The sequence below is a fragment of the Microtus oregoni genome, unplaced genomic scaffold (assembly GCF_018167655.1).
Source record: "Microtus oregoni isolate MIOR12 unplaced genomic scaffold, Mior012 000011F_ref0000422, whole genome shotgun sequence".
Taxonomy (NCBI): Eukaryota; Metazoa; Chordata; class Mammalia; order Rodentia; family Cricetidae; genus Microtus; species Microtus oregoni.
The window spans coordinates 27,717,858-27,738,875 of record NW_024543070.1 but is presented as its reverse complement, the minus strand read 5'-3'; the positions used below and the strand labels follow the sequence as shown (position 1 = coordinate 27,738,875).

Below are 21,018 nucleotides of genomic sequence, written 5' to 3'. Positions count from 1 at the left end.
CCCTGTCTTGAAGGGCCTGCTGGACCATTCCAACCACACAGGGGACTGGGAATGCTCCTGCGTCTGTTCCTGTGGGCTTAGGGTTTGTAGTTCCCTGGGCTCCCTTCACTCCGCTGATGGTGAAAAGTCAGTGAATGAATGGGAGGTAGAGACAGAAGTGTCTTTCTCACACAAGGATCACTCTCCTGCTGCACAACTAGAATGATCTAAAAATGCGTTCTGCAAATATATCCTGGCCTCAGCAGGGATTGGTGCAGCCACCTCCATGGGTGCTTTTGTCACTACTGCCATTCTATGGGTGGGGAGTGATGGTTTCCCAGGTGACCAGTCCTGGGCTGGGTTGTGTGGCTGGATGTTTGTAGCTATGCATCTAAAGTTATCTGTCATCCAGGGAAATAGGGACAGTGGTGGGACAGGTAATATTGGGGAAGGAGACAGAATAGCAACAGGACAGTGGGAACCTCCCCTACTGTTAACAGGTGCTCAGGGATTTATATACACTATGTCATAATTCCATAGGCAGTCCTTGTTCAAACATACCACTGGTTTTGAGAAGTGAGATGACTAGCCCCAGGTCACACAGCTCAGAAGGGAGCTGGGATTGGAAGCCAGATTGTGTGAATGTGGGCCCAGAACCCATCCAGTATCAGGGATTTTGTTGACCGTCAGGACCTGAGTGTTCTCTTATAAAGGGGCTTCGGAGAGCTGGCAATGGGAACATAGTAAAAGTCAGGGGAATCCTTGGATCTCGGATCAGACAGAGCTGTGACCTGTCTCACTTCTGCGTCAGTCGGGTCACCTGAAGGGGCGGTTAAATGGCCCTTCTGTGTTGTGCTGACTGGCTTTAGAGTTTCTGTTCATGTAGCTGATTGACTTCATAGGGTGACCCCGGTGGATCTTTGTCCGTGGTGCTGACAGACGCCAGAGGGTCTTGTCCATGGTGCTGACCGACGCCTGGGAGGGAAAGAGTGGATCTTGTCCATGGTGCTGACAGATTCCGGAAGGCAAACGAGTGGGTCTTGTCCATGGTGCTGACTGATATTAGCCCATGGCCTGGTTGGTTTTGTACATGACTCGAGAGGGGTTTTAAGGAGCAGAGGGCAGAGCCGAGCAACCTTCCTGGCTCACCTCAGTCCATCTAGGCTGAAGCTATCCAGTGATGCTCTGAACTGATGGCTCATGGAGCTTGTGGTTGGGGCTGCAGTATTGCTTCACCCAGCTTGCTCTTCTGTAACTTCTGCCCATCTCTACCCGTCCGGGGGCAAAGTCTACTGGTCCCTCCTCATAGTACACAGCTCTCTTTTCTTCACAAACAGAAGCACTTATTACCATGGCTCTGTGACATGACTCTGGTTATTGAGGCATACATAGATGTCTGCTGAGCAGGGAACCTCAGGGAAGCTTTCACATTCCTGATAAGGGACTGAGGCAGCAGACCCTGCCCTTCTCAGCTAAATGTTTGATGCATGAAGCAAGGAAAGCCTCTTTCTAACTACAAGGGAAGAAACTGACCCTGACATTGTTATGCGGATGAACCAACGCCAGAGTCTGTGTTGTGGATACCTCTGTGGTCCTTGGCTTTGTGCAGCCCATGGTGCTGGGGTCCTGGCCACGGAACCTTGGGCAAGCCCCTTCTCCTTCTTCTCAAATTAACAACAGCACTGCCAGCACTCAGATTTTAGGAACAGTGTGAAATTTCTTTACATGAGAGGGTATTTGCAGAGCACATGGGTCATACTGAGTTTTCTGTGAATGGTGACTCTCACCATGGCTCGAAGGCAGGGTTCCATACCAGCTCTCCCATTTGAGAGCATTCTGCAAGGCTTCAGACAGCAGAAGCAGATGGAACACTGTCCTTAAAACTTTGCCATCCCCACCTCAGTAATGGTGGGTTAACTCCCAGCTGCCAGCACTTGCACTTCTGGCTTAAGAGACTTGTCTGGACAAGGGTATCAGTTTGCCACCCCACTGGCAAGGCAGAAGAGCTGGGGAGTTAACAATTCATGGACACATCCTCAGTCAAATATTGTGGGCATTGATGTGTATACTGGTCCCTGGGTGGGAGGATTCTAGGGAATATATCTGACATTGTTTCTCAATCTTTTGGTGGGCTGAGTACCTCTCGTGGTGAATGTCGGCCTGCCTGTCAGCATGCCTTTCATTTGATTTCTTCTCTTCCCTTTTACAGTTTCTCACTATTTGGACTTGTTTCCTGGGGTCACTGTCTGAAGCCCATTTGAGAAAGCTCCACTTGCTTTCAAATGCTTTTTACAATCTGCTTTTGGGGTTGTTCAGACAGTGACAACAACCTCTAGAATGTCAGGTCATGCTTGCGACTGTCAAACTTCTTCATGTTTAGTAATTCTGTAGGGACCCTGTTCAAATGCAAATGGTACAGTTTGAGAGACATAAGTCATATGGTGTGAAGTTGCAACTCGAGATTTTACCTCCTTGACTTTAATAAAGCCCTAGCAATGTTAGTCCAGTGGTCTTGTGGTCTGATGTCCATAATTAGTCTGGGAGAGTCAAACAACAGTAGACCTGTAGTGGTGACAATGTTCTGGGAGTGCTCCACCAAGGAAACCAGGAGTTTGAAGTGAGGTTCCGACCTATGGGGGATTCTGGCAGTCAGTCAGGTGGGGTGGTAGAATTTTTCCAGGGGAAGAGAAGTGTGTGTAGGGGGGATTCTGAGCTTATTCTGAGCTTGGAGCCACAGTGTGTATAGGATTTTGGGAGGTTTGCTCATCTGAAGTTGATGAGTGCTCACAGGCTGTAAGGGGCTGGAGGTTCTGAAGAATATGAGTGTGAGAAAGGTCCTTCATTCTCCAAACATCCCAAGTAGGAGGAAAGTTTAGATTCCCATCCCCAAAGCTTTTATTTACTTATTTAATTTGGTAAATGCTGTGGCTTCAATGTTGAATTTCCAAAAGGTCCCCAAGGTAGCACTGGAAGATATTCCCTTTAAGGGATTGTGTTTAGATCACTTCCTCCTTTTTGTTCCTCTCTCGTGCTGATATATGTGGTTCTGTTTCTTTATGATGGGTTGCTTTGCTGTAAGACAGTTGGCAACGGGCTAGAGCATCCCACATAGCTCAAACAAACTTTTCTCTTTATAAGGGTAGAAATCTAACTAACATTCCACCATCCCAATTCTCCTGCCTTACACATCCAGCAAAATTCTGCTTTTCTCCTCCTTGGACAATTTCTGGTCATTATGGCTCACTACCATTATTCTTGTCTGAAAACAAACAGGTCAAATAGTCCAAGCTGCATGTTCTAACCATTTTGTATTTTTATTATTCTATATTTAAAATATACTCGAGTTAGGAATCACAGGGTTTCACTGCAGCAAAGGCCCCCGAAGGTCATCTATGCTCACATCAGTGTTTTGTCATTAACAATTACACTTGAGTTATTTATAGCAATTCTTGGCATATAAAGGGCTCATACACGTGACTTCATTATAGAAAGTAAAAAGCTCAGACCCAAGTCATCCAGAAGGATGACATTTTCTCCACAGCTGTTGGTGTTTTAAGGGTGAAATCAAGTGTTGGCATTGTTTTGCCTTTTCTCTTCTGGACATAGAATTAGGTACAAGGCTTTGGGTCAAACTCTTGCCTTGTGCCTACTTGGCAACCAGGAGAGAATGCTACCTTTCTGGCACCCCCTGGTGGTTTCCTGAGGGCATACCACAAGTGTGTTTGATCCTATTGTGCTTTTACACCATAATAGACTTGGGGGACCAAGAAAGACCTTATCCCATTAAACAGCAGAATTTTTTTTTTCTGCTACAACTATTTTCATGAGGACTTTGATAAAGAACAATACCACTTTTTGCCATCACCACCTGGGGTTGCTCATCTTTGATGGTTCAAGGCAGCCCATAGTTCCGGAACCCCACTGGTCCAAAACACAGAGGCATCTGGTCCTTTGCTCACCCACACACATGCTTTCTAAAAGGAACTCATCCAGTCCTAAGGCACATCCCTCCAGAAGCAGTAGCTCACACAGAAATCTTGTGTTTCAGGATTCTTTTCTGAGGAAAGGTCGAGAAACCCTTTAATAGTCTCACCATGACTCACACAGGCACGGCCCCTGTGGCAACCCAACCTCAGGCTCCTTCTCCTGAGGACACACACACACCTCACATCACACACCTCCACACTCACATCCTCACCGATTGCGATTACTGGGGCCAACACACCTTCCTTATGCACCTCATGCACCCACCACCACAAAGCCAGATTAGTTTTCTTTCCAAACCTACCAAACAGGGAAAACTAAGCTAGGAACCCTCTGGGGGGGGGGCTGTCCGTGATATGGGCAGTGGACTTGTGAGGATGGATCAGTCTGTGTGCTCTTCTGAGGTGTCCTGGTCAGCAGAGACACTCAGTGGAAAGAGAAGTTGCCTTTAACTTACCCCCATGCTTTCCTTGGAACTAAGCAAGGCAAGCACTGGTGACTGACTCTCAATGTTAACAGAAGACTCTGGGACTAAACAGCAGTGCTGGTGACTCTGGGGATTGCAAATCGTCCTTGGGCAGAGTCTGAAGAGAGGAACTCATGTCAGACTTAGGCTGTGAGGGGGAGTGGAAAGTGTCCAGAAAAGGAGATGAAGCAAGACAGGGGCCTCCGCGGAAGATGACATGAGCAAGAGCTTTGGGGGTCTGAGGAACTCAGAGGAGGACTGGGCCACTGGCTGGATCTTTTGGGTAACAGAAGATCTTCTGGGTAAAGGAGATGAGAGTTTTAGCTCACAAGGATAACACTGGTTATCCAATGAAGAAGGTACCAGCAGGGCAAAGGCCTGGAATTGAGTGGTCACCACTGGGACTAGAATTCCTTGGGACAGCTTGATTTATCTTTCTGGAATGCCCAGACACCTGTCATTAATACCACATTATAAACATCTTCAGCAATCTACTGTGTTAATTTTCTTCTGTTCTGAACACAGGACAAGTTGTACTCTACCACAATCAGCCAGATCTGTGGCAAATTGCAAATTGCCTCTGTGAACCCTCAGACTGAGCAGAGTGAAGGGTGGGTTGATGTCTTGGCTCAGGGTGAGTACATCAGAGAGGGACATATCTGACCCTTGCTTTATTATGCTTGTCATCAATGGTGGCAGAAGATGTGATCCCACTAGCGAGGGGGATTTTGGGCTGCACATAAACTCGATATATTAGCTTCCTTTTCAGGCATGAGAAAAAGTCTTCCAAAGGGAGAGGTTGGAGACCTCCCACATGGCTGAGCCTTGGAGGTTTGGATTCTTGTTCCATCTCTGTCTGGAGAAAATTCTCAGTTTGTGTCATGCAGATCACTGATTCCACGTGAGTCAAACGAGAGAGTAGAGTTTCCCACTGGCCCTTTATTCTGTCTTGTTAAGCGATGTGGGGAATTCTGGCTCTATTGTTCTTAGAAATATGAAGGATGTCAGAATTAGGAGGGATTCTGGAGGTAAACAACATAGAAGATGACTCCGGGGAGGGTCTGGGCTAAGCTGCAGTCACATGGATTGTTTTGGCAGCTCTACCTACACCTAGGTCCCTAGACGGCAACCATTTACTCACAGGCCTTCCTGAAGTCAGACCCAGGGTAACAGGAACTGTTGCTTTCTGGTTGTGGGTGTCCCATAGTCTACAGTCATTTAAATGATAAGTGTGTGGACTTTTAAGGCCAATGATGATAGGGAAAAGAAGAAGAAAGTGTCCTGTGTAGGAAGGAGGTGCATGAGGAAAACCATGAGGCAGAGAGGACTTAGGCTGTTTCTGCAATGGGAGCAGTGGAACCTCGGGCTGGCAATGTGGGCTGAGTGAAAGACAGGCAAGTTGTGTGGGCTGTAGGTGCAACCCTTATTTCTGTCTCTGGGAAAAAATCCCTTTGACTCTTCTCTTGAGGCCTCAGCATTCTCTTCACCTTGGTATTGCCTTCTGCATAGTGGGCTCAGGGTGGTGCCACATAGCAAAGGGATACTGGGCTGCACATAAGCCTGGCATACAGGCTTCCTGCTGGGGGGAAGAGAGTCTTCCGAAGGAGGGAGGTGGGGCCCTCACAAGTGGTTAAGCTTAGAAGGCCTGGGTTCTTATTCCATCTCGGTCATGAGCAAACCTTCATCTCATGTCACTCAGATCATTGGTTCCATGTGAGTCAGGGGGGAGAGCAGGACTGGAAATGGTACCCAAACAAACTGGCAGGTCTTGGGCTGAGTCTGCCCTGCAGGCTACAGCATGAAGTGGGCATGGCCAGTTTTGTGCCCAGAGGAGGGAGGCAGACTTGGATGCTCTGGATGTTCATATCCTTTTAATGAATGCTCTTTAACATAACCTCCAACTCCTTCTACCATCAGGACCCTTGGATTTGTCCTCAAAATGAATGAGAACCAGCCACTAAGAGGAAATTCTCAGTCTCTGAGTCTGCTGTGTTTCCTGCCTTCTACACCACTGTTGGCCTTGAGATAGTTTCTCTTCCTAAACACAAATGACATTTGGGGAAACAGATCATTATTGGGGAGGCAGCTATGTGTATTTCAGGATTTTAGGTTTATCCCTAGTTACTCATCATAGATGCTAGGAACATCTACAGACTTGCCCAGGTTCTTTGGGTACAAAATTGTACAGGTGAGGACCACTACCTAAAGGAAATATAGACAATTCCTCTTTGGGGACTATGGGAAAGAAAAAGATATACCACCTATTTTCCTCACAGAAGAACGAAAGTATGAGGTTAGGTGGAAATCACAGAGAAAGGCCTTATGGGATCCCCATGGTTCAGGCACCATGGAAGATCTTTTTCTTCTGCCATGGAATAGTCAAAGGTAGTATGTTGTTCAAAGTTACAGATTAAACTGTACTTTGTGCCCAAAAGAATGAAGTCTTATCTGTGTGAGTGAGGATGTGTTAGAGATAGGATATTTACAGAGGACCAAGCTGAGGTCCTTGGGATGGACTATGACCCAGTGTGACTAATGTTTTTCGAAGAGAAGCACATGGGTGCAGAGATAGAGGACTGGGGACTATAACTTAAGGCACCAATAAGGGCACCTGTAGACAAGTGGGTCCCTAGACGTCTAGAAGCTAGAAGAGTAGAGTGTGAGACACTGTTCTTAAGCCCTCAGTGGAGACAAACCTTACAAACCTTGTTTTGTGAGTCAAGAACCAAGATGTTTTTGTGTCTGAAGCCTCCAGTTGGTGGTATTTTGTCATTATCGTTCCTAAACTAACGCACTCAGCCAGAAGGAGAGCAGGAGGAGTGTGTGGGTCTGCCTGCGACACTACTATCTCAAATAGAGACACAGAAGGTGGCAGAGACTGGGAGAGAAGACACAGGTCGTGACAAGACCCAGATTCACTACACAGAGACAAATCCGACACTTCCTGCAAGACCGACAAGTAGAAATATATCACATCTCTAAACTGAAACACTTTGATTATGTCTATCACTAGGAGTTGTAAAACTACCCCGGAGAATTCACAGCCTCTGAACATGCTAACTACACCCTTTATAAATTTGTCTCTAGTTTCTGTTATCATATCACTGTCTCTGGGGACCCCTGGCTTGTCATCATTTGCCCTTTATAATTTATTCATCTTTCTTGCCTCTATCCTTTCTACTTATCCTTCAACTTTACAGTTGTACATAAAATTAGATGGATCCTTCAGTGGCAGGGCAGTTTGAAAGGGGGATGGGCCTCTTTGGGGAAGCCCCTTCAACGCTGACGAAGGACCCACGAGAGCCTACTCTAGGTGCCAAAGTGGGCTAAGCAACAGGGGAAAGGGGTAAGGAGAGAAGGGAGGAAAGACAGTGAGAGGGCAGAAAAAAGAGGAAGGTGGAAATGAAAGGAAAAAGGAAATAGCCAGAGTGGAGAGCAGGAGAAAACAGACCAGAACAGAAGTGAGCAAAGAGAGAAAACAAACTTGAGAAAGAGGGAAGTGAAAGGGAGATGCTAGAAGGGACAGTAATGTTAGGGCTTCAACTCGAATTTTATGTTTGGTAAATTTTTTATCTTACTATCTTTCTTAACACGCTCTCAGAAGGTCACCCTGATTTGCCTTGGAAATGACAGTTCCTGCATTGCAAGCACCAGAGTTGGCAGAGACATTGTATGTCTCCTGTGTGACTTCAGGGGTGGTTAAAAAGAAGCAGCGCATGTTGGTTGCCCACTAAGGGTACAGAAGCCCATCTTAAGTAGCAGATTGGCGCTTCGATATTTACCAAGAAGAAACAGCTCCCTTCCAGCATGCCAGTTCCCCTCCACACCAGCTTCCTCCTCACTGCCTCCAGGCCTCCTGCTAACTGAAACCAGCACCCCACTTCTTCCAGTTCTGGCCAAGAACTTTTCTGCTACTGAAGGAGTAATTCAGGCCACCTCTCATCACATTGTCTATATTTCCTTAGCCAGAGCTTTGTTTCCTAGGTCCCATATTTCCAACTTTGAAAGCAGATGGGCTGTCCCTGGAAGACAATCCTCTGCAAAGTCCCAAAGGCTGGAGCATCTGGAACTCAGCAGTGGGGCTGTGTTTTAAGGCACACAGTTCTTACACTGGGCCTCCTGTGCACTCCCCAGACTCTGGAGAGCTCTCAGCCCTGGTGTGAGGCATGAACACCTCTCTTTCAGGTGGGCCTTTTGGTCAGGCTCCTGCCTTGATGTGCATGCATAGTGCAAGGCTGTTCCTTGCTATTCTAGCATAGTCATCTGACTCCCAACTCTCTTCTTACTGGCTCATGTCCTGAAGGAAATCCAACCCACAGTGCCATCTTTGTCCCCTTGAGAGTTCTAAAGCAACTGACAGCACAAACACAAGTGAGGAATTTGAGTGGCAGTGACTGAACAAGAGCTATTTATCCATTGTGTGATCAAAATCATGGTGTCTTCCTCACAGGGTGGTCTTAAAGAGACTGAGGCAAGGGATGTGACAAGTAGCATCAAGCCTATCATTTAGTACAGTGCTTATCAAGTATTCATTGTGAATGCTAAGCAGGTGACTACACTGGCCATTTTATTGCAATGTCTATTGTCTTCCATGGTTGGTTATATTTGTGTGTGTGGCTTCTGTCCCCAGTTTGATGGGCAACTCCAAGAGAGAAGGCGATATATTGGAAAATGCTTGCTGATGGGTTGAGAAGTCACATTATGTGACTGCACCCTGTAAAGACGAATGATAGAAGGGACTGGTCTATTAGGAAAGAGTGAAGAGAGACAGACAGAGACAGACAGAGGGAAGAGAGAGTGAGAGAGAGAGAGAGAGGTCTTAAAAAATACATCATGCTAACTTTCTGGCAAAAGGCCATATTCCCAAGGACCCTGGTGAGGCTTCATGGTCTAGTAATCTCACTTTACTGAAACCATGCCACATTCAAGAATAATAATCCATTTGTGACACTGGTCCAGGCAATGACTCCATCAGCCCTCCAAGCAGCTTCAATTAGGCTGATTTCCAAGGAAGTTGGCCTCTGATTCAGAAGAACAGCCCTTGGGGGACCTGCTCCCTACAATCCTACTTATTCCACGAGGAATGTTTGTCCCCCTGTCCTCCTGGATGCAGGTGAGGAGTGCTTGTACTCTAGCTGCAGTTGCTGTGCTGGTGTTGTTAGCCTCAGTGGTGTGTGCACGTGTGTCACGTGTCTTTGTGCACAACAACAGATTGCTTTTTTCTTACTGCAAGGTGATACCAGCTCTGCAAGTCACTGGGAAGCAGAGTGTGTTTTCTGGACCAGCTTTCCCTCCTTTCCTTCCTCAGTAAGAAAGTAGACAGGTGATTTCAATGGGTTGATTTAATGAATTTTGAAGCCTGGAAAAGTGCCTAAATTGTTGAGGTTACCAGTTTTCCAGATTCCCATTTCAGTTTCATTCTCCTCAGTCAGAGGCGGAGGGTGCTCACTGGTACCCCTACTATGGCCTCCCCAGACAAGAAGAGGTTTCTTTTGTGCACCACTTCCAACCAAAGAGGCATCTGTAAGCACAGCCTCAGCTGGCAGGAAGATGTATGATTTGGTTGAAGAGCATTTTGCTTGGGCCTCTCCCTGCGTTTGCTGGCGGCACACTTCCTCTGATCTCCAAGGAGAGAACCAGCTCACAATAATAATGGCAGTTCTGCTTTTGGGATCAAAATGACTCCACTTTAAAGCATAATTTTACTCGGTCATTTTGTTTTCCATTTGTCTGCATGCGAGTTTGCGTGGGGACAATGTGCCCTCAGAACCTGTAGCTGCAACTCTTATCTTTCTCTCCGTGTCTCCCCCTGCGAGTTCTGCCGGCCCAGAGAATTGTGCGAGCAGGCTTGTGAGGGCGAGTCTCCTCAGGAAGCCTTTGAAGAAAGGTCGGTGTTCTGGGTGGCACAGGGAACTCTGAGCAGTATCTGAGCCCCACCAGAGACATTTATTTCCACCCCATCTCTGCCAACATACATTCATGGTTCTTCTCGCCTCTTGCCCAATTTGTCTTTGTGATTTCAGAAAAATGCCACTGGATCTCCCAGTATGAGGGATTAGCGCAGATTATGGAGAATGGTGTTAATTATCGGTGGAAGGGGGACTGGCGCCTCGCTCCACCGTGCTCCTGATTTCCCCTGGGCCTTTCTGCCTGGTAATAAGCCTTCTTTAATCTGGCAGGCCCCTTGGTGAAATCAGCACCACGGACAGTGATATTGATTGCTTCTGAGAAACCATCACAGCTGCTCAACCAAATTACCTTTGATATGTGACCTTTAATGTAATTACTGCAACATCAAAGTATTTCTATAAATTATTAAAGAACTAATACACTCCATCATTTAGCTATTCTATTATATGTAAAATAAACAACCACGAGTTAAGGTTAGGTCTGGAACAATCCACAGTCTCTTTTCCTTTTTTGAAAATCCAAACCATCCTCCCACCTTCTCTCTTTCTGTTTCCCCATTTGATTCTGACTTTTAGCCATTATGAAACTCTCCAGCAATTTCTCTCAAGCTGATGGAGGGCCTCCAATAACAACGTGATATTTTCTATTCCATTTGGGTGGTTCTCAAATATCTATCACAATCTTCCCCTAAACAAAGTGCCATAAACACTTTATTAATCAGCGCAAACCTTCCCGAGAAACCTTTGGCTGTCTTACAATATGGCTTTATGCGTCACGCACAACGTGGAGCACATTTCTGCCATCCTACAGAGGGCACCCAGAAAGTATTACTATAATATATGTGCATGTAGTCGCGCCACTAAAAAACCAACTGGGAATGGCCACCCTGCCAAAGCCCCGCTCCACACAAAATCTGTGCGCGCCTCCATTTCCATACATTTGCATCCGCGGCTGTGCTATTAAGATGACTCAGCCCCGCGCTTTGCAATCACAAATACCAAAATACAATACAAAGACTGTCATCATGGAAGGAAGGGACTGTGTAATTCCTCATTCTCTACCCATAGCTTTAATGAAAGACCTCTGAAGCAAGGGGGTTAAGAAGGTAGAGGAGGGGAGTTGCTTCACCCTGGGGTGTGCCATTTGCTCTCGTCTACCTGGTTAACCTTTCCTGCTGTGGGGGCAGAAATGGAAACGTGTGTTTACATACGGTTTGCTTGGTAAGAATGTAAACACGCGTGTCTAAGCATTGGCGTGCATACATCGAAAACACACGTGCTTCCCAGCAGCGCCCACTGTATACGCGAAAAAAAAAAACCTGTATATTTGCTTATTCTTTAAACTATGCCCACAAACACACCTCTTTCCATTTATCTTTAGATGCCCAGCGGCTGTATATTTCCTAACCCCCCAAACCAATCTCTCTGAACCCACAGGAGAGACCGCACAGACCCTTGACCCGAGGGACACTTCTTATTTTATGGTGATGAACTAGCCTCGATAATAGCCACGGCTGATATCACACCCAGTTAGGGGGACCATAAATAATTCCCTTCTCCCCCTCACAGAAGCTATAAACCAGGGCCAAGCGCTATACTTTATCAAAGACGAGGGCTGGCTCCTTAAATAAACCACGGTGATCTCACTCGCGGCGCCGGGGATGCGCCCCTCCCACAGCGGCTCGGGGCTCGGGAGCTGCGGGTGCTGGACCCCAGCGGGGCCCAGCCGGATGCTCTCGGGAGCGAGCGGAGCATCGCCCGGTGTGCGCGGCTCCAGGCCCAGGACATGGGGCGCCCCGCCCCGGGCCGTGCGCACGTTAACCCCGTCTGGGCTCCTGGCCACAGCCAAGTTCGTCCCCCGTCGGGCCTGGACGGCCGGGAGCCGAGGCGGCGGACGCGTCCCAGCTCTGTGCCCGCGGCCCTTGCACAGCACCCCCCCCCCCCACTACCCCTCTCCCGCACCTCGAGCTCATGGGCTCAGCGGGAGACAGCCCGGTCCGTGGGGTCCCTGCTGTCCCCGCCCCGCGCGTCGTGGCCCGACCTCCCGAAGTCGCCCCCTGTCGGCACGCGGCCGGCTATATCGCCGCCGGGGCCACTTACCCCGGGGAGGGTCTTCTGCTCGTGTAGCGCGCTCTGGGCCTTCAGCGCTGACTCACGCTCGCAGTAGGTGAGGAAAGCGCAGCCTGCGAGGAAAGCAAGCGGCGACAAGGGTCAGTGGGGGCGCCCCCAGCCAGGCCCGGCCCGCCGCCGCGCCCTGCCGCCCGCCCCACTCTCCCGCCCTCCTGTTCGTCATTGCTCTCCCCACCTCGCTCTCCTGGGCGCTCTCTTTGGAGCTTCCCTGTCCCTCGGTTTTCCGTCTGTCTGCCTCTCCTTCCTCTCTCGTAGCTTTTCCTATTTTGCTTCCTCCGCGGAGTCCTCCCCACGCCCCCCCTCTCTGCCCGCGGGTCTCTCTCTGTCCTTGCGCCCTAATGCTTCAGGCGTCTCTGCCTTCTCCTCACTCCTTGTCAGTGTTGTTTTTAATCAGTTTCAACTCTAGCCCCCTACACCTCCCAGGAGGGGCAGTTTTCCCCTTTAGCTCCCTGTTTCTTTAGCTGTTACTGCCGGTGCCTCCTTCCTTGCTCTGAGCCCCTCAGCAGTCCAAGAGTCAAGGACCTTCCAAATAAAGGCCGAATCTGTAAGGGAGAGCCCACCCTCAGATCAGTTGTAATCAAACGAGCACGGCTGTCACATGTTCTTTGTGTTCTCTGCCCCGATTCCTGCTGTCAAATTTGTGGTGAGGGTCTTGACACACCTCCCCGTCTAAAGGTTTTTTGGGCTATCAACCCCACTGAGGCCTACCGTTGTTCTGCCTCTTACGGCTTGAGGACAGCTCTGTCTCACACCACTCTGCTTGCATCTTCTCCTGTTAAGAGAGCTGAGCATGCTCTCCAACGTCCTGTCCACCCCCACCCCCAAGCCATTGTAACAACTCCACTGTACTGTATGTCGGGGACTCTGGAGAGTTCCGTGCAGACTGGAGGTCTTAACACCTGTCTGCAGGCACCAAGACACAGGAATAGAATATTTGGCGACATACTGGTTTTGAGCGTTAACTCTACTGAGCAGCTTCAGGGGCCCCTTCGGCTGTCTGCAGGTGTGACTCAGTGTGGCTTGGCTCTCCTGAAAAACCAGCTGGGAGCCAAGGAAAAACTGCAAAGGCCTACTACGGCTAAAACACTCTTGTTTGTAAAGTCATCCATGACCCTGCCCTAGGGAAAAGCCCAGCCATGTAGACCTTTGCGGGCAAGGTCTTCTCTGGCCTCCCCTGCTCCCTCTACTTCTCACCCCATCTTCTCTGACCGTCAGCTCAGGCTATGTCTCTCTCCACTTTCTCTGCTCCCAATCCAGTCCTTTGGATGAGACTGGTGACACAGCTCCTGCCTGTTCCAGTCCCTCCACGGGCTACATCCTTTTCCCCCTAGATACCTTCTGGCCCTTCGAAGGCCATTTACTTCTTCAATGTCCACGCTGTGCTAGAGTCAGGCTCTTTTCTCCCGAGGCCTTCCAGTTGGCTACAAGCTCAGTCCTAGTCATTAGAACATCTAGTCATTGTGGCCACTTGATGCACAGAGTCCCCACAATGTCCTCTCCAGTACCTTACGCCCATCAGATTTGTATCTAGTAACCTCTGTTCTTCCCCTTCTGATACTGAAATAGACCCCGCTCCCCGGTCTTTACTGCCTGGAGAGATGGCCGAAACACGCGTCTGGAGGCAAAAGAGAAACGGAAAAGGAAACAGAGGCTCCAGTTCCAGTGCAGCTCTACCCTCCTGCCAAGAAGTCTCCATGCCGTCCTCCCTCCCCTAGACCAGGCCCACATCGCCCCTCCTCCCTCCTCTCCCTCCTCTTCCCTCCTGGTCACTGGCAGACGGTTATTGATGGAGACACATGCGACTGAAATGAATAGCGGTCAGAGGCCCCGTGACGTCGTCCCTCATGCTGCCGCCTGCCTTTCCCAGGGGTGTCTTTCCTCCTGTTCCCTCGTCCCCTTGTTGGCCTTGTCTTCTGCTTGCTATGGAGAGACAGCCAGTGTCTCAGGCACAAGCAGGCAAGAAAGCTTGGGACAAGGTCAGGGGCAGGTTTGGAGAGGAGGAAGTAAGAGAAGAAGGAGGAAGTGACCATATTGTTTACACAGCTCAGAAAAATAAACTAGGGACCCGAGAAGGGGAAATCTGTTGTTTTTGTCCAGCTTCCAGGGATTTCTTTCATTTTTTTTTTTTTTGAGAAATCTCAGGGCTCCTCCTTTTACCCGTGCCTTTTAGGAACCCTGTCCCAGACCCAAGTGACCTCCCCCTGCCTTCCACCTCTTAAAATCCTGCCAGTTTGTATTCCCCTCGGTCACTCCCTCTTACTTTTTCTCATCCTTTTGAGGCGTATTTTATCTTAGAGCCTTTTTCTACAGTGACCACTTCCTCACCATTCCGCTTCTACCAAGCCTGGTCTGCCTTCCTCCTTCATTGTCTTCTGGTATCTACTCCCTCACTTACCATCATCCCAACCTCGAGCACACACGTCTCCCTTGACCCTCTGCCCTGCTTCCTTCCCTATTTGTCACCCACTTCTCCCTGACATTAATATCTATTTGCTCATTGATTGTCACTCCCCTAACGCTCAGCTGAGACCAGGAACTCCATCTGCTTGTGCCGACTGCTTCTCTGTGCTCAGAACAAGGGCAGGATGCCTTACTCCTTGAGCACTGACTGCTCTGACACAATGACTAACTAAGACTGTAGGAGGGCCACAGGTATGGAAGGATTACAGAAATCATGTTCAGAGGCTGCCGAGAGCTGCACCGAGTGCCTTGGATGATGCTGCGTGCTGGACTGGCCGCCTTTGCGGTAGGGGTCTGAGATTGCTTTTGAGGGTCAGTAGGTGGATCACTGTAGCTTGCTTTTCCTTCCTGTAGGCTCCCAGCTTAGGCCTGACAGTGCATTCAAAACCCTCTTCTGGAATTCCTCGCAAGGCACACAGTTCTGCTCAGAAGAGCCCTGTGCCAGCCATAGTCACACGGGGCTTCCCTTTTCTGATTTATGGGTTCCTTATCTGCCCTCTATATCTAACCTGGGGACAGTAATCCCTCTTAGAAGCTTGTAGAGAGACCTGTCAACCACAGCTGAATCCCAGCCTTGTGAAATCAGCTGTGGGTTTTTGTTCTCTCTTGTGAAGTAGGAAGTGGAGAAGGGCAGAGCCCCTTCCTTCATCCTCCATCCTTCTGTCCTTCTACCCCCGCAGTTAGGAAGGTCCACCTTTATAGGGACACCTGGTACTTCCCCAACCGTTGCTCTGCAGTTGGTTTTGTACTTCACTTTGCAGTGGGGGAGATTAGTTTGCTCACTCAAGGCTTTTGGAGGGAGGCAGATGTAGATAAGCTGCTCGTTATGCCAAATCCGGAGTGCAAGAAACCACTAGCTTGCACCCTGGCCAAGATGAGAGCAGAGACCCAGGAGATGACAGCTTTGACGGGGAGGGGGTAACAGGAGGAGAACTTGCTCTCACAGGGTACTCTGCACAACCATGGGTTTGGAATAGAGGCCAAGGTGGGGTCCCTGGGGCCAAGCCTTATCAGATGCTAGCAAGGCTCTCCTGTCTAGCAACAGAGTGGAGACACTTACAGCTCGTACCAGGACAGTCAGCCGTTATCTCCTGTTGTTCATTGTGGCTCCTCAGGCTCTGAGCAGTGAGGCTGGGGTATCTTGAAGGGATGCGGTTCTTGCAGCCTGAACCTGGCAGCTCCTAAGGCAGCCAAGCTCGCTGGCTTAAGGTATATAGCCGAGTGCTCAGAGCCATCCCTGCAGGGGCCCTCTGTGAATGCACAGTGTGGGTGGCCAGCAGATTCTGTCATGCACAGGATACCGTGGGAGGTCCTGCCACAGGGCTTCTACTAGGGGGCCAGGAAAGTTCTGAGAGGGGAGTGTCCTTCTGGGGGTGGGACCAGTGACACGGAACTTTCTCCTGGTTTTTAAGTGCATCCATCCTTACCAAGATCCCATCCTGTAAGTATATGATCTGGTCTTTATGCTCATAGGGGAAAGAACAGCAATCTGCTGCAGCTGTTAGGAGGAAAAAACCCTAAAACCTAAGAAATGTACCCAAGGTAGGAGGGTTTCTATTTAAAACCTGTGAGTGCTCCATAGTAGTTAAAAAAGTGAAATGACCCGGGTAGTGGGGGGCGCTTCAATCCCAGCACTCTGGAGGCAGAGGCAGAGGCAGGTGGATCTCTGTGAGTTTGAGACCAGCCTGGTCTACAGAGTGAGTTCCAAGACATCTAGGACTGTTATACAGAGAAACCCTGACATGAAAAACAAGAACAAACAAATAAAACAAAAATAAATAAAAAGGGTGAAATAATCCTTAACTTACTAACAAAGGAAGCAGCATTGTCCGACAGGAAACCCAAACTGTATGATAATTGGTGCCATGGATACGCAGCAGAGGGCTATACCACTTCTTTTGTATGAACTCTTCTCTACGTTTACAGGCAAAGTTACAAGGAGCTGCACACGGAGCATGAGGCCCCGGTGCAGGATGTATCCCCGAGGTGATCTTGCCCTTTTTGTTTGGTTTGACACAGTTAGACTCAGACTGTATTCACAGATCACTTGCATAATTAACTTTCAAGAAAAAAAAAACGATCTGTACAAAAATAGGAGAGCGGAGTAAAAAGGAAGTAGAGGAGACTAGGTAAGGCAGAATGCAGGACCCATGGCCTGCGCTGAGGACACAGCTGGGCATCAGCTGTCTCACAGACCCACCCTGAAGATAGTCATCTGTGGGTACGGCAGATACCCTGCTGCCTCAGCTTCTCCTCTGTGCTGGAACTGGGCAGTACAGTGCTGATTTTTGAAGCAGGCTTCTGCCCGGTAAGCTATAAATGTAAGTGAGTTTGGTTCACAGCCTAAGTGAGAGGTCCTGGCGTTTGGGGAATGGAATTCATGACAGGGTAGCATTGCCAAACTCTGGTCTCTTGAGATCTCCCCAGGTGTGTGGCCTGAGGTGAGAAGCTACCCAAGTGACCCAGGGAACCTCTGGGTGATCCATGACATGGCCTTAAGCTCCTGATCCCTGACCCCCTTCCCCCAGCTCATTGCTGACCTCCTGTCCTTCAGAAATCCACACACTCTCTTGTCTCCCCTTAAAGCACTGAACTGAGCAGAACAGAACCCTGGTCTGTCAGAGAAGAAACTTCGGAAACCACCTTGATAAGAGTAGACACAAAGACAGCACCATTAGAGAGAAATTGCACACAGTGCTGTGTCTTCAGCTAATGGCCTGGGCACCCCTTCTTCCTCAGAGCTGGAGGGGGACCTTATGCCTACTTGTCACCTCTGCTGGCCCACTCTGATCTGCCCCTCCCCAGGCATTTCCTACTCTGCGGTGTGGTAAAGGCTCTGGATTTGGTTTCCTTTTCTTTATATAGCCACCACCTAACCTCCTCTGTCTTGCCATTTTATTTACTCATCTCTTCTATTCGCCAGTTTCATGCCTGTGTCTTTGAATAGATTGCTACCCTGTGAGAATGGAGACACCATTCTTTTATCTCTTGGATTGGGTGGAGGGCTGAGAGACTAAGAACATACACAGAAGAGGAGCAAGAGACCTCTGATTAAGGCCTGGGAACCTCGGGATACAATCTCAGGGAGAAAGGATGGAAGGCAGGAAGGATGGAACAACATGGCCCGGTCACAAGAATCCAGCTGGGAAGAGACAAGGAGAATGGGTCGTGTGGAGGTATGGACAGGAGAGGTGTGGGCAAGGGTGTCTACAATTCTCTAGCACAGCGGCCTACTGCCGACCATGGAGCAAGGGGCATTGGTGATGCCTAGGGAAGTGGGCGGAGCCCTCTCCCACTTGGGGGAAAAACACAGTGTTGCAGAATTAATTGTACAGAGAGATGAGGGCAGCAATTTACACAGCTCCCGTGAGCTGGGATAAAAGGCCCTTGTCATTGTGAAGTGAGGAAAGAACAATTTCCGGCCCCAGCTCGAACAGGGCTGAAGCCTGGGGTGTAATCATCACGGAAGGAAAGGCTCCCGATGTGATGGGCTCCCCTCCCCCCCCCCCCCCCCCCCCCCCGCAGCCAGGCCTTGGCTTCCTACTAATTGAATTACAGAATTAGTCAGAGGAAGGTGGCCTTAGAATAGGAAGATCTGGACTTTAATAAAACATCAGGTCTTTCAGGCCTGGAATCAGCTGTCTTGGAGGAAGTAGGAGAGAGCTGGGGGGTGGGATAGATCAAAACACACCGTCCTTCCCCACGGGGAGGGAGACGAGGTGGGGAAGGACAGGGAGAGCGATCAGGAAGAGTGAAGGGTTGGAGTCTGCACACCCATCACTTGGCTTTGCGAGCACATTGATAAAAGGTCTTCATGTAAATCAGGCCATGTTAAATCATCCTGGGCTGGTGAGCTGACGGAGGATCTGTCTCAAATCTGGATCTCCTGGGTGTGCTATGGGGCCTGAAACTCTATCCTCGGTGTATTTCTTCTCAGGCCAGCATCCTGGCTCCAGAATGCCCCTGAAGACTCCTTAAGGGGTGCAACATAGAGATGGAGCCTTCTACAAAAAAGTGATATTCGTATCTTAGGTGGACAGAGGAAAGAAGGACAAGCCAGAAAGTGTCCCCAGAGAGAAAGTTACTAGTTCTCTGAGGCCACATTCTCTAGTCTCTCCCCTTATTCTGGGACTTAAACATGTTTCCTCCACCTGTGGACATATCCCAAGACTGACCCTCCTCCAAGAGTCACCTCTTGGGTCCTAGTCCAACCCACCTGACTATCACATGCTGGAGCCTTCTATGTGGACTCACCTTTGAACACAGCTTATGGTCTGCAGTAAGAGTGAGCCAAGAATGGCCCAGTAGGTGGGGTAGTGAGCAGAACTGAGCCCTGAGCCTCACTCTGCCTGTCTGTCATTCCATCCAACCTCCCCTCCCCCCCACGTGCCACCTTCTCAGGACCCCTTCTGATATAGGTCGCAGTAGGACCATCTTCCCATGCCCTTTTCTGTTTCCGCGTTCCATCCCTATTTCCTGAAACTATTCCCTCTCCAAGTAAAAAGACAGACGTTCCCCACAGATGGCATCTGGTTTCCCCTGGTTTCTCCACTGCCTTGGTAGATTTGGAATACTGTTCTTCCCTCTGCTATCTGCCCCCTGACTCCCTCCTCTGGAGTCTTGCGTCTTTCCAGAGATGAACCAGCCTCCTTCCTCCAAAAACCTTTCCTGACTCTACCAACCTCACATCTCTTCTGGTCTCTGGGGATCACCCACCTCATTTGGCAGTTAGACTGTGAATCTTTGTCTACCTCGTATTTATCAATCTCCTGACAATGGAGAGACTCTATTATAGGTGATACGTACAGGGGGAGGGTTCATCTCCTTTCAGGGCAAGTCAGATTACAATGCTGAGGATATCCTTAAACTCCAGTTTTTACCAGAGAGCAGTAAGTTTAGCCAATGACTGGACGAAGGATAGAAGGAGTTTGAGGGGTGGAACATGAAGCCCGAGAGAGTGAGCAGCCAGTGGTGGAACCATCCGTTTTCCTCAGAGAAGGCAGCCTTGGGGTGAGGACCAGGAAATACACTGCCACCACTTCACCTAGGCTCAGCCTTGCCCTCCTGGGGTCTCCTTTTTATATCAGCAATTCCAGAGAGTAAGGTCATGCAAGATTATGACTGAGTTTCTGCAAAATTCAACTCAATTGCACATTATAGAAGGAGAACAGGCTTCCTCAGAACTCTAAATTTATTTCCCTTTTCTCTTAGCCCTTCCTGCTGTGAGTGTCCTCAAGACAGAGATGGCCTGGTGCTTGGTGGCTCAGATTTCTTGACCTGCACCGAAACTCTCAGGGGAGCAGGACCCCACCTCTCATTTCTCTTTTTACTGGGCAGAAGGCACTGAGACCACAGCGGCTCTGACTGAGGAGCTACAAACCTTTGAGGGTTAAAGGACCAGTCTGTGGGTCTTTGCCAAGTGTCTGTCCCTGCCTGTTGCCCTTGTTTACACCCTAAACACCAGAGAATTACATGTCTGGTGTTCTACAGCACTGCGAAAAGGAACAAAAAGTGTACATGACATTTGATGGCATCACCTCCCTCCTGGTGAAGATCTCTCCAGTTCCTGGACAGGGTGGATGACCCAGGAGATGGAGGGAGCAAGGCAGAATATGCTAGTCTTTCCCACGCAAGCCTGTGACAAAATGTGTCTGGTCATCTGACCAGAGTGTGGCCCGTTCCTGTAACAACAAGGCTGTTTCTGTGACCTTCCTCTAGTCTGGCAGCTCCTCAGAGTACCCAGGAGAGCACAAGGGTGTCTTTATCATGAGCCATCATGGACTGTTTCTCTAGCTATTACATGCCAAAGTGCATGTATATGATTCTTGGACCTTAGAGAAGATGTGGCTGTCACCAGCATTTGACAGTTCAGAAGTAGTCTGGGAGAGGCATCCAGTGTGACTATGGCAGGACAGACACCCAACATCTCTCATTGACTGATTTGAGGTTCACTTCCTATCATCCATCCCAGGGGTCTTGGACAGTGTCTAAAGAACAACATGAGTGTGGTAAATACTCAGAGAGATGCTCGGGTTACTGCATAAAAATATTCCCTCTTCCTTCCACTCATGTCCTTCACTTGAGGTAAGG

General features: G+C 49.2%; 1 protein-coding gene across 48 annotated transcripts in view; it reads right to left on the bottom strand.

Moving 5' to 3' along the window:
* Positions 1–21,018, bottom strand: part of LOC121453246 (CUGBP Elav-like family member 4) — a 275,079-nt gene that overhangs the window by 189,113 nt on the left and 64,948 nt on the right. For 46 of the 48 annotated variants that reach the window (XM_041659794.1, XM_041659808.1, XM_041659809.1 and 43 more), the window contains exon 2: positions 12,439–12,521. In XM_041659794.1, the coding sequence (XP_041515728.1) occupies positions 12,439–12,521 (83 nt within the window). Of the gene's footprint in view, positions 1–12,438; positions 12,522–12,643; positions 12,778–13,176; positions 13,219–21,018 lie in introns of those variants that run through there. The other 2 variants (XM_041659840.1, XM_041659841.1) reach the window with 2 other exon arrangements.